This window comes from Fomitopsis serialis (genome assembly GCF_022376445.1).
Source record: "Fomitopsis serialis strain Sig1Antser10 chromosome Unknown B0H18scaffold_4, whole genome shotgun sequence".
NCBI classification, from domain to species: domain Eukaryota; kingdom Fungi; phylum Basidiomycota; class Agaricomycetes; order Polyporales; family Fomitopsidaceae; genus Fomitopsis; species Fomitopsis serialis.
In genome coordinates this window covers 722,075-734,575 of record NW_025954964.1, presented here as the reverse complement: position 1 = coordinate 734,575, position 12,501 = coordinate 722,075, and the positions used below count along the sequence as shown (strand labels likewise).

Sequence of the window (12,501 nt, the reverse complement as noted above, 5' to 3'; positions counted from 1 at the left end):
GTATACATGTCCGTGAACATGAACTGAGGAATCACCGAGGTGCCCTATCCTTGGCGCTCCGTGCTTGCCAGAAGGCGAGAGCTTTGTCGACAGCGTCAAGCATGGGTTTCATGGCCTGTATAAAGTTTATCAGTCTCGCGTAACCACATTTGGAGAACGACGAAGAGAACGGACCACTTGGACTCTACCAGGGTCGACGCCTTCCTGCCTGGCCACACCGACGAGGGCCTCCACCTTCTCGTGCGTCCTGCTCAGATACCCGATCATTTTGGCCGCTTTAGCCGCCTTCTGCGCTGGTGTTGCGGCAGACACAATTTGTCCTTCCGCGACTGGCGGATATATCGATAGCCAGAACTGGCGCAGGAACTCGTTCGCGGCGGTTTGACACGTCGTCAGCTGGCGGAAAAGGCCGTCTGGAATGTCATCTATACGCGTGACGACAGAACGCGAATGAGAAGCATGTTTCGAGATAGAAAGCAAGATCCGACGGACGTTTACGCATCTTCACCTCCAAGCGAGCGGATACATTCTTGGTCATTGCTATAAGCGCCGCGTCCCCCGCCTTGTTCTCTAGTTTCAGCTGGAGTTTGTCATGAGTCGAGCGAATGTAGCATGTGTCTGAGGATAGCACGCACATGTCTCAGATTCTCCGACCAACCCTCGAGACTGTCTTGGACCCCCTGCAGGGCAGCCGTTGGATCGACACGCTGTCGACCCTGTATGAGCTTAAGCATTTTGACATAACGGAAGATATACCAGAGAAGCATCTAGTGATGCCGAATCCAATGCTCGACTTTCGAAATATCGTTGTCGATCTTGCATATCTAAGATAATGCCAGCGGAACTCTGGTTGTCATGCAGGTCTTCTAGATCCAATTGTGAATGGTGCTGTGTGGCAATTCATAAGTCACCTGGCGGCGGAGACGGGAGCTGCTAGTGCGGCTTGATACTTACGTCCGCGCCTTCGTCCACCCTGCGTCGTTTGGCGGCAGGTTCTCCCCTAGAGTAGAAATACGGTGAATTTCACTGTGAGAAGATATGATTTCAAACACCCTACAACGCGGTATGCAGCAAGCGACCAGAATGTTCATTGAACTTCCGAATTAACGGCAAGACCGCCCTTTGTTTGCCCGGTTGCATTGTCACGTCCTTGACATTACCAGTCTACGGTAAACAATAGTAAGTCAGCAAATCTACAAGTTATCGATGCGTTCCATTACCTCGTCATGGTCCACTGAAGTAGCACCCAAATCAATGAAGATATCTACACCCTCTTCCCGCAAGCGACGGGGCTCAAGTTCTGAAGGCGATGTCAGTCCGTCGGCTTTGCAATGCTGTCGTGATTAGCGGCACAGACCGTCGTCACCCTTCTCCAGATATTTGTCAAAAATTGCGTCGTCTTTGACTACGTGCTGTGCGGCGGACGAACGAATTGACGCGCGATGCACGTTGAACAGCTTGGACTGGAAGTACCGTTTCCAGAACTCCGCTTCTGTAAGCTGTTGCCTACACGTTGGTTGTGCTATACGGCAGAGAGCTCCACGGGCATACCTTGTTCGGGACGGTGTCACTGTAGGCCTTGGCGACAACAGGGTACTCCTCAAAGATGTCATGCACCAATTGCGGAGTTATATTATCTTGACCTCTCCGTCTACTGTCTGCGGGCGCGGGTCGACAAGCTGCCCTGGCTTACCCCGCTTCTGGCTCTCCGCCGCGGCGAGGGCCAGTATCAGGTGCTGTATGACGTTCGTCAGAAGGTCACACACAGAGAGATAATCAAGTCATGTACTTCTCGTCCTTCCCAGAATTCGTTCTCTGAGATGTGACCGCCCATGACGAGCTCTCGGTGTAACGCCGCAAGCTCAGGATTGCCCAATAGAACTTTCTTTCGTAGCCGATAATCATGGGTAGGGTCACTACCCACGGGAGTACCTGAGCCTCTGGAATCGACCGAACCCGCACGCGAATGGGACATTGTGGCATTCTGTGGCAATTTCGCTTTTGCAGCATTCGCTGGCGTTGGTGTGGCTGGGGTTCCGGGTGTCTTTGCAGAGTTGCGGCGCCACTGCGGTTACGACTGATGATGTTGTCAGTTCGCTCTTGAACTTTTCACGTTCGGCAAGCGCGGTTGGTTGAGGCGACGTGAAGGTGAAGTTGTGACCTGCATCGTCGCTGACAAGCCCGACCTTCAGGCGGACTTGCGGCGCGCCTTCCTTGCTGGAAAACAGGGCTTCAGGATCGCGAACGCCGTCAATTCACTGCCAACTGTATGAGGACAAAGCCAAACTGACACGCAGCCTCAGCATGGACGACCCTGACTGAGGGCGCCTTCTTTCCGTCCTGCGTCCATTGCAGGTGGGAGTTGGTGAGCTCGAGGGTGCCGGGAGCTTTTTGTAGGAGGCCTTCGCGGTGCAGAGAGTGGAAGGCATGGCCAGCCACAGCGCGTCGCAGCGTGGCGTTAGGTAAGCTGTAAAACCACGTGGACCGTGTCGAATCGAGATCTCGATCCTATACACCGTCCACCACGGCCGCGTACTGGCAGTGAAGTTTAATCCAGGGTCATATCCGCGACCAGTCTACGCGACCATTCATCATGGCGAGCTCCGTGGAAAGGCAGCTAGTTGTCTTTGACTTTGACTGGTGCGTCCCGGGCTCTCTGAAAACCGTCTCTCAAAGATACATCCACCCACAGGTCCATGGCGGACCAGGACTCTGATCGATGGGTCTTCGAGGTCCTCGCCCCAGACTTGCGTAGAAAAATGAAGAATTTGAAGAAGGAGACTCAATGGACAGACCTGGTGTAAGATGTTCACGGCTGCGGACGTCAAGCTTCTCACAATCTTGACAAAAGCGCACAAACATTGCGGGAACTACATGAACGAGGAGGTACCCGGGAGCAAATTGAAGCTGCTCTGCGGAAGATGCCTTTCGTGCGCGAGTCATGTTTAACCGTACTTCGAAATATGCTAACGCGGCCCTAGCACCCCGCCATGGCCCGTGGGGTCACGGATTTGAAGGCAAGATCCACCCCGAAGACCACATTTCTGTGCCTTTCCAACGCGAACATCGTCTTCATCACGACAATTCTCAAGGTCGGCCTCGGTTGATGAGTTGACGCGAACTCGTGTCACTTAAGCTGCTTCGTAGGCTCAGAGATTGGAGACAGTCTTCGAAGAAATCGTCACAAACCCCGCAGAGTGGGACCCTTCGGGCCTGCTCAAACTCCGACGAAGAGTCGACCCAAACGGCCCCCAGCACCAATGTAAAGTGGGCTGCAGTCCCAACATGTGTAAAGGTGCCGTGCTGCGCTCTCGCTCCAGATGCCCCGTTTTTAATATCATCCGTAAGGGGAGGAGCTAGAGGCCTTCCTGCAGCGCCACCAGCCTAGCTTTGACCGCGTCATCTACGTGGGAGATGGGTCCAACGACCTATGCCCGGTTCTGCGGCTGAGGAGGTAAGCCGGAGTTGCCACCCGACAATCTCTATCTAAGCTCTTTGCAGCCAAGATATGGTTCTCTGCAGGAGGCACCGCGCGCTGGAAAAGCTTATCGCTGGTTACGAAGAGGAAGGCCGTCTCAAATGCCAGGTCCGATATTGGGCCGGTGCTTGGGAAGTCGAGGAGATTTTCAACCAACTGTAACTCTTCAACGTATGCAAGAGGGGGCGCCGACGTCACACAGTAGACCGAGGCCTGTGCACTCACAGCTGACTCACGGAGATTAGAGAAGACTGCTATAGAGAAATGAATTTGTCTGTCTGTTGCTAGGTACACGGCGACCGGGTGAATATACATAGTGCATGTCAGCAAACTACATCGCAAGTAGAGTCCATGGACAGATGCGCCTTGATCATTGATAAGTCATTCCTGATTACAGATGCCCTAGTCGGCAAACTCCTCTGGAGTGTTCTGGTGGGGAGGGTCGGCAATTGGGCGCATGATGACACCGTGGAGAGCAAACGTTAGATGATACGGCAAGGGAACTTTTCGAGGGGGAAGCACAAGAACGCGTGACGAGTGGACAAAGAGCTCAGCTGCTTTACTGTGTCCAGAGATCCATACCGCTCTTCCTACGAGCCTCCTTCGTACTCGCCTGCCCTTGAGCAGTGGGCAAGGTGTCCGTGGGTACGAACGGGTTCCGCTGCTGGCCGTTCGGCGGAGATATAGCCCCTGCGCCATAGAACGACGGTGGCACTGCCTGCGCAGGAGGAGCGACGTGACGTGTGGAGGTACCGTGCTGTTGAGAGCCCGAAGCTTGATTGTTGTACGGACCGTACTGGTCAGGTTGCATCGGCACATACATGGCACCGATGTCCGTTCGCCGCTCCATCGCATCGAACGGCGAGGTAGAGCCTGCTGTTGTTGGGAGTATGTCGCCGCGTACCGGTTACCTGTCGTCGTCGTGTTGCTGTTATACGCCTGCGGGGGCTAGGGATCACATTCGAGTTCGACCCGAACAAGTTACTGGGCCCGTCCGCTCGCGCCGCACTGCGAACATTGGAGAGTATCGCGTCTCGACGATCTTCGTCGACCACCATTGAGGTCGACGGATGGTACGAATGTGCGAGGTTAGACGTGGGCTGATGTTGGTAGCGGTTGGATGAGCCCGAGTTATTCCAGTGAGTGAGTCCGAGGCCTTGAGCCGCAGCAAGCTCGGCCTGTTGTTGCAGAAACTCCAGCTGGGGATACGGCTGCGCAGCTGCTGCCTTACCCGCCGCCTGACGGCGCTCCCACTCGCGCATCGCGTCGTCTCTCTTCAAGACAGGTGTCAAGGCCTTCCGCCCACCAATGACATCCTGGTTCATGTGCTGCAACCGGGCGAGAGCAGGAGGGATGTTGTCCATCATAGGGTTCAACGTGTTGGACCGGTTCCTAGTCGTCGAATAATAAGTGTTTGACGGTGCAGTAGGACCGACTTGAGATTGAGAAGCGAACCCAGCGCCCGAACCATGCCCTCCGTACTGAGAGACGTTGGTGTTGACGTTGAGATGCCCAAGCGAGGTCTGGTGGGTTAGACCGCGATGCGACGCTGATTGAGATGTCGACGATGGCGTGTACTGCGGTGATGCATATTTAGCGCCGGGCTCGCGTTCCATTATCCGTCGTGCTCGAGTAGGAAGCCGCGCTGGGAGCTGCGCTCTGCGGGGTGACGTAGGGATTTCGGTACACGTTCTGCGCAGCTTGCGACGCAGCCTGTGCTTGGGCGGTGTATGCCTGGTGCTGCGCGAGATGCTGGTTGTACGCAGCCGCATCCTGGTAAGCCCTCGTGCCCTTGGGCTGCGAGGGGACAAGGCCCCCGTACGGTCGCTTCGGATCTGCACCACCGCTGGCCGGAGGGCTCACCTGCGGTGGCGATTGTCCAACGGGCTGGGGTACAAGTTTTACTCGAGGAACATCAATGACTAGATCCGAGAATAACCCACCGTCCACGGCTTTGTCCACTTTTCTCCGGTGATGAATGGATGCATCCTTGCCTGCTGCGGCGTCCATCGTTCTATGGGGTTCATGTTCAGAAGTCCTTGACAGAAGTCTATGAAGGAAGCCCGGTTGTTCATCTCTGCGTAATGCGATTGTCAGCGTCCCGAAGTGACCGCCCATATCGCCCCTGAAACTCACCCTTTTCCACCTCGTGAGCCTGACGCGACCCGGATTTGAATGAGGGCATCGGCGCTTGCTGGATGATCTCCGGTAGCGAATTGGCCTTGAAGTACTGCTTGCCGGGCTGTTCCTGCGTGTTATGTTCACGCGAATACTGCTCGATGCTCTTCAGTTTTTGCTGCTTCTGGCCGAACGAATCGATGTAAGAATCGAAGAACTGGCCCGTCTGCTTGCCCATATCCAGCATGTATGGAGGCGGGGTCCTATATCATAATCAGTGATTTCGCCAGCAAAGCATCATGACGGACATACCCGAGCATTTCCACTATCCTGGTGATCTGGTTGTATTCGCTCGTTCCCGGGAACAGTGGTAGACCAAGGAAGAGCTCGACAGCGATGCAACCTAAAGACCACATGTCGATTGCCGCCGTGTACGGAATGCCTAGCAGGACTTCGGGAGAACGGTAGAAGCGGGACTGGATGTACGTATACACCGTCTGCCGTTCGTGACATGCCGAACCAAAGTCTATAACTTTGATCTGGGGTGATTGCAGCCTTTGACGGACCGTTCAGCATTAGCTAGGACAGAACGACCAGAACGTACGATTTCAGCAGAATGTTCTCCGGTTTCAAATCGCAATGAATCAGTCGCGCCTCCTTCAAGATGGTCATAGCATCCAGAAGCTGTGCCGTGAAGACTTTCACGAGCTGAGTGCTCAGACCTTGGAATTGGTTCTGCTTGATGAGCTCATACAGGTTGGAGGAGAGCAGCTCGAAGACAAGGCACAGATGGTTTTTGTGGATGAACGAGTCGCGGAGCCTCAGGATATGGTGCTCGTCTTGAGGGTCACACTGGTTGTTCAACTGAAGCACCTCTCGGTCAGTACCGTGCATATCTACGGCAATGAATGATAGCTCACCAGCTCCAGGATCGTAACTTCCATCATACTCTGGTTGAAGTATGCTGGCTTGTTTTTGACCACCTTCACGGCGACGACTTCGTGCGTTTTCATGTTCTGACATTTCACCACCTGCCCGAAGGTCCTTGTCCAAGGATATCCAGGATGAGGTACCTATAGGCGTCGCGCAGCGTTCAGCATATAGCAGGGAGCAGAGGGCAGAATACGCACTTGTGACCATCATCCGTCCCTAGCCAGTCATTCACGTACAAGATGTAATCGTAATCATCGTTGTCATAGCCGTCATTGTGTGCGGCTTGCTCGGTTTGGTCAGGACACGACGCGGGTTGTGCGTAGACTCGTATCTGTACTGAGGGTTGCAAATGCGATACGTCTCGACAATGTTCATTGTTAGTTGCTTGATCGGCTACAATGCATGTGCCACTAAATTTAGCAACCGGCAGCCACATTGAAAACAGACGACTGACCGACAGGTACGTGCCAGTGGAATCCATCCGTCGTCCCCCGGGCTGTTGGTTGACGTGCGGCCGCAGGTCCGATGATCCCTGACCCGTCTGAGGCCCGATGCGCGGCGCTTCGGAGGAGAAGCATCCACAGCCATGGGCTGATGCTCTTGCGCGAAAAACTGCGGACTTTGAGAAGGATGTCCGTACGACAGAGGCGTTGCAGGCTGAGAAACGGATGTCGGCCGCGGTGAGCGATGCGGTGCCAGACTCTGGGACACAGAGGGCGCAGGACTCGTGGTATCCATCGGGTAGGAGTTGGAGTACACTGAACCGCCGGAGCGCGGGGAGTACGGCGTAGGAATAGGCGGCGTATGTGCCTCACCCTTGACCAGAGACTGTGATCGAGAGTGTGTCTGTGAGTGCGACTGGTAAGCACCAGGGATGTAGGCTCTCTGTTGCTCGGCAGTCGGAGAGTACGGATAAGAGGTGTTGTTCGATGGATATTGTGCCTGCGTAGGCGAGTACGGGTCAAGCAGCGCTGTCGATGGTGGCGCACCACGATTTGGAGACCGCTGCGATCGAGAAGAGGTGCTGGGGTCGTGCTGGGTATGCGACCTCTTCACCTGGTGCCCCCCGGGGCTGTTGTAGTAGGCGGTCTGGTACTGAGCAGCGCCTCCGGAGCCAGCGCTGTCGTCCACGGATGGATATCCAGAAGCATTCGCAGCCTGCATCCCTTGCGACACGTGCCTCCCCCGCTATCTGTATCGATGTTGAATGCTCCCTCCAGATCATCCTGCATGTGGTGACGCCGGCCTCGAGAAGACGAGCTGGAATTGTGGCCGAGCGACAGACTTCGGCCCACCGTGGTGTTCGAGTAGGGCAGAGCACTTATCGAATACTCCTCCTCCACAAGCTGGTTGATGCGAGGCTGCCTGGAAGAGCCGGATGGTGATTGCTGGATAGGCGGCAGGCGATTCGCGCCCGACTGCGGCGGGCCTTGAGCGTAAAGGTAGGAGGCTTGTGCAGCCGACTGTGCAGCCTGTGCCGACGAAGAAAGGCCGTCGTGGAGGGTCTGAGTGCTCCAGCGAGGAAGATCGAAGTCGTCGTTTCCGCCGGTCATGTAGGCAAGGAGCTCGGGCTCGGACATCAATGAATGACTGCGACAAAATGGGGTTGTGGGAAGTGGTCGCGGCCAAAGTCACGTTGGCAGGGAGTCAGCAGGCCTTTGGCTGCCGCTGGGGGGCTGCAGACGACGTCGTAGACAGAGGGAGAGACGAGGTCGGCTGTGCAGAGGCCGCAGACGGCGAGCCTGATCGTGTATACAGGGCGAACGCCGAGCGCGAGCCGCGCACGACATCAAGCGGTTCCAAACACCCTTTGCCTGACCGAGCCGCTATCGATCTCAGCCATATGTTCCTAATATCGGTCATCACACACTACAGATCTCATTTGGCGTACGGCTCGTTACTACGACCATGTTTTACAAGAGCTATACAGCGGCCAGCGTGTGCCCGGGCCAGGCCGCCATCCCACGAACCCCAGGCCTCGCTCATACCTGCGACAATTCCAACTCCCTCAGCGTCTCAACCACCGCCCTTTCCACAGCCAAAACGAGCTTCTGACCCTGCCCCATAGAGTCGAACACGGGTGGAAGGTCAATGGACAGGAAAATCTGCTTCTTGAAGCGCCGTGCTGCCCGTGAGGTGGGTTAGGCGGCAGTGTGGATTCCCGTGGCATGGCGACAGTACAGCGTTAGTGGATATCTAGTGTGAGACGCATGGACAATGTATCACCGAGGCGTTGAGACATCGACAAGGCAGCGTCCGAACTCGAGGAGCGATATAGCGAAGTTGCGGCCGGCGGTGTGTTTGCACTCAGCTTGTCTGATCAGTCAGTTCCGCGTTCCGTGCAGGCAAACCCCGCATAGTATCTCATCCAGACTCACGTTTCTCACTGGCATCGCACAAGCCCAGTCCCTCGCTAGGTGTCCTTGAAGCGGCGCGCTGTGCACGTCCTCAGCTGTCTCATCGGTCGTACCGATCCACAACATGTAAGAATCGAGCAGCCGCGTCACTTGGATCGCCAAGGCCGGAAGAGTGGGATCTGGCGGAGACACGAGCTTTGTCTCGACCGTGATGTTTGATTCTGTGACCGCCATGCTGGCGCGTGGAGGCTCGGGAAGAGTGAGCACAGGACCGGGGACGTGGTAGTCGCGAGTTGCAGTCGCGCGTCCGCGTTCAGGCGGTTCGGCATCGCCCGACGCGCGTCATGTACAAGTCCGAGCCACCATCGACCGTGCTCACGACCATCGCTCGACCAATGTCTACGCATGCGCAAACGACCTATACGCACAAAGTGAATGCAGACCCGCGTGGAGCAGACGGACTGATTAGATGCCCTGCACACGGCGACATCGCAGCTAGATTCACCAGTCATACTGAGAACAACCCCAACCGGTGCGGGATCAACCACCGTCTGACGTGAACTCTGCGTTGCTCACCTCCGTCAGGGATTTCTACCGCTGCCCTAGGCGTGACGAGAATCCTCAGTGCCGGTTCTTTAGTTGAGTGTCTTGAGTTTGCCCTGAAGACTGCACTGATACCGGGCCGTATACAGTATGGGCAGACGACCCTAAACTGAGCGGAGAGCCCAGGTTTGCTCATCAGCAAGGCTCGCCAAGACCGGCTCATACACCCAACACACCTGAACGACATGGTCGTTTGTCTCTACGGGGTAGTGCTGCACCCGCACCCGCCTCCCCTCAATCCGTCAAACGTCCCCGACCCGACTCACCACCGCCTTCGCAAACTTCATCCGCGCATCAGTTACCGAGCGCCTTCCCACGCACCCCCACTCGAGGAGCTCGAGCACAGAGTGTGACCACACCGTCCAGCGCGTACACCCCGTCTCAGAGACGATCTCGGCTAGCTGCTATTATAACTGGCATGGAGGCAGCGGGACCGGTACAAGGCACCAGCAAGTCGCCCTACGTCCCCAGCGCAGCCGCCAGGTCCGCCACGCCTGTAGTCCATTCCGGCAGCGAGACACCGCGTTCTGGCCATCGTCGTTCTGAAGTCGAGACGGTGCCCAGTCACGATCAAGGTCTGCCAGTGGATACACCTGAGGACGACGATGACAACGATGCAACGAGTCACCCTTCGCCTTCAAAGCGCAGCCGGTTGGAAGACGAAGAGTACGATTTCTCCGAAACGGGCTCCTTGTACAGCGTGGGCATACAGACAAGCCCTCGGCCCGCACAATCAGTATTTGACGCCTTTGACGGTATGTCGGAACGCGCCGTTGAGGTCGAACTGGATTTTGGGCCAGGTGATCCCCTCAGCGGAGCAGCGGATACGACGGGCCCGGACGACTCTATGCTCCCCCCTCTTGATCGTCTTCCTCCCGCGTTTTCTCGGACAGGGAGCCCGCTGAAGGGCAGTCCTTCGAGTCATCGACGCTCGCGATTGCCTGGTGATCACTCGCAGGGCTATCTGACACCTCCAGAAAGTTCCGAGCCCCAGCCAGACACGAGGCAGCTATCTCGTCAAAGCAGCATTGCTCCATTAGACTCGCCTGCTAGGTGGAAGGGCAAAGGCCGGGACTTGGGGGATCAGTCGCACCAGCAGTGGCGACTCGAAGACGACCCGGTAAGTTTTCCGTTCATCGGATGTACGAGTAAAGCTAACGGTCAGATTGAGGAAAATCCATTTCATGATCGTGCCTCGACCGTGTGGGCATCGTTTACTGACAACGCACATGCGTTGGAGTCATCCCGCCTCGAGCAATCTCAGTCACAAGTCAGTGGAGAAGGAGCACCTCTTCCATTGGCCGACTATGTCGCTGCTCACCTTGCGGGTATGCATGCCCTACCAGATCAAATTAGGAAGTTGGAGAGACAGTTGAAGGCTGCCCATAATAGCATCGCAGCCAGGGACAGGAAGATCCAACAGCTACAACAGGATTCTGTGCGGTTCGTATGCTAGTATCTAGATTGTGGTTTACGTATATCTTACGCCGTGATCCTTTTAGGTTGCTGGCTCAGAATCGCGCGTTGGAGGCCACGGTGGAAGGGCTCAGGGCCAGGCGGTAGCAATGTGCGGGTTGCATCCGCGGCATTTGCTCCAAAGCCTGTCCGTTTAGTCGTGCTCCGTCCGGAACTTCGCACTGTACAAAGTTCTCTATGCTGGCACCATGCCGTAACTTATCGTATATGTGGACCTTCTGTCGAGCTTTCTCTTTTCGAGAACATCTTTTGACTCCCACTGTTCCTCGCTCCCGTATACGACTTTGAACGGATGAGCTGGCCGCGTTCGCTGTCTGCTCTTACGGCAGCTCCACTATTCGTGGGGGCGTTGTGTCACCGGAGCCGCCAGAACTGCCATGTTGGTCACATCAAAGCATTCTGCCCCTCGCCGGGACCCCTCTCCGTGTGGTACGCAATGACAAGGAACGAATGGCTGCTATCTTGTAGGCACATGCGGTGCGGTTGTTCATCAGTCACAGGACTGCTGACAATGCGTCAATTGCAGAGGTATTTCATGTTGCTATTATTATTGGTCCTCTGCCGTAACGACGTTCGCAGCACTGCGAGCCTCATGTTCGTCGTGATGCAGCCTCGGCCCTGCGACACAAGGCTGTTGGCCGGTGAAGGGAATGCATGCCCCCAGAACGCCACTAGTACTTGTAATGACGTCCATTTGCTTCCAGGGATCTTGTAGACATGCGTACATGCAACATGTGGACATCCAGGCCTACTGGACTGAGTGCCGGCGCGATTGCGCGATGCTGGCCACCCATACACTCTTGTCACCCGCAAAAATTGGGTGAAGATCCTCGGATGAACATCGCTGGAGACTGTCCTTTCGCTCAACGCCGAGACACGCAACACAATCCCCCCTACTCCGACGCTGGCGATCTCGTACTTCCGCCCGGACTCATCCGGATCCAGGGAACGTATGAGCATTCCAATAAGTCGCGTTGCCAAGCTGGAGGTCATATTGTGACCGGGCGAAGCAACGCAACCGCATTCAGCCGCGGCTTTCTGCACTGATCCCCGGGTTGCTCGCCGTCTTACCAAGTGTAAGTGTGCGTCTCACTCGTCACGAGCATTGTACCAATCTTGCGCAATTGCGAACTGAGACAGACTGAGACCAAATCAAAATCTCGGTATGCCGTACACCGATGGAAGATGGCGATGAGGTTCATTGGCAGATTACTAATTCAATAAGCTGTCACGGCGGGTTGCGTAATTATGTCAACCCCACCGGTCCTTGAGCTTGAACGGTTTGGTCCTCAGTGACGTGAGGATCATTGTTCGACTACGCATGATTGATTGGTGCTGAGTTCACCTCGACTGAATATCGGCGTGACATACCGATCATGGTCCTGATCTTGGGCTGTAGTAACACGAGGAGGCCGAAGTGATTTAGTATGCACGCCGGTGTTCCTGACCCACTGTCAGTGGCCTTGTTGCAGCGCTGCATTTGAGAAGATTAACCACGTCATTTAATATCAGGTCTCCATGGCACCGTGCGTCAGG

General features: G+C 55.7%; 5 protein-coding genes across 5 annotated transcripts; 2 read left to right on the top strand and 3 right to left on the bottom strand.

The window, feature by feature from the left end:
* Window positions 1–31: 31 nt before the first annotated feature.
* B0H18DRAFT_1082284 (uncharacterized protein) lies at window positions 32–2,943 on the bottom strand (the record flags this gene model as incomplete). Its single annotated transcript, XM_048031511.1, has 15 exons — window positions 32–115; window positions 175–425; window positions 493–580; window positions 636–716; window positions 757–888; window positions 955–1,000; window positions 1,058–1,164; window positions 1,221–1,300; window positions 1,358–1,499; window positions 1,552–1,599; window positions 1,644–1,736; window positions 1,790–2,044; window positions 2,076–2,230; window positions 2,292–2,387; window positions 2,796–2,943. The coding sequence occupies 15 exons, from the start codon at window positions 2,941–2,943 to the stop codon at window positions 32–34; spliced, it is 1,806 nt and encodes a 601-aa protein (XP_047899167.1).
* B0H18DRAFT_976141 (phosphatase phospho-type) lies at window positions 2,514–3,722 on the top strand. Its single transcript, XM_048044137.1, has 5 exons — window positions 2,514–2,930; window positions 2,982–3,092; window positions 3,148–3,295; window positions 3,349–3,454; window positions 3,502–3,722. Exons 1-5 carry the CDS (start codon window positions 2,922–2,924, stop codon window positions 3,638–3,640), a joined length of 513 nt encoding a protein of 170 aa, XP_047899166.1. The 5' UTR covers window positions 2,514–2,921; the 3' UTR covers window positions 3,641–3,722.
* On the bottom strand, window positions 3,723–8,382 carry B0H18DRAFT_976137 (uncharacterized protein). Its single transcript, XM_048044136.1, is given in 14 exon segments — window positions 3,723–4,351; window positions 4,390–4,417; window positions 4,438–5,130; window positions 5,150–5,365; window positions 5,422–5,555; window positions 5,615–5,859; window positions 5,909–6,151; window positions 6,201–6,460; window positions 6,517–6,640; window positions 6,727–6,811; window positions 6,835–6,922; window positions 6,977–7,090; window positions 7,112–7,649; window positions 7,706–8,382. 14 exon segments carry the CDS (start codon window positions 8,107–8,109, stop codon window positions 4,038–4,040), a joined length of 3,486 nt encoding a protein of 1,161 aa, XP_047899165.1. The 5' UTR covers window positions 8,110–8,382; the 3' UTR covers window positions 3,723–4,037.
* Window positions 8,383–9,248, bottom strand: B0H18DRAFT_976134 (uncharacterized protein). Its single transcript, XM_048044135.1, has 3 exons — window positions 8,908–9,248; window positions 8,756–8,840; window positions 8,383–8,654 (listed from the first exon to the last, which is right to left on the bottom strand). Exons 1-3 carry the CDS (start codon window positions 9,118–9,120, stop codon window positions 8,512–8,514), a joined length of 441 nt encoding a protein of 146 aa, XP_047899164.1. The 5' UTR covers window positions 9,121–9,248; the 3' UTR covers window positions 8,383–8,511.
* B0H18DRAFT_976133 (uncharacterized protein) lies at window positions 9,249–11,416 on the top strand. The gene is made up of 5 exons (XM_048044134.1): window positions 9,249–9,418; window positions 9,472–9,524; window positions 9,579–10,609; window positions 10,661–10,932; window positions 10,992–11,416. Exons 1-5 carry the CDS (start codon window positions 9,282–9,284, stop codon window positions 11,050–11,052), a joined length of 1,554 nt encoding a protein of 517 aa, XP_047899163.1. The 5' UTR covers window positions 9,249–9,281; the 3' UTR covers window positions 11,053–11,416.
* Window positions 11,417–12,501: the final 1,085 nt, after the last annotated feature.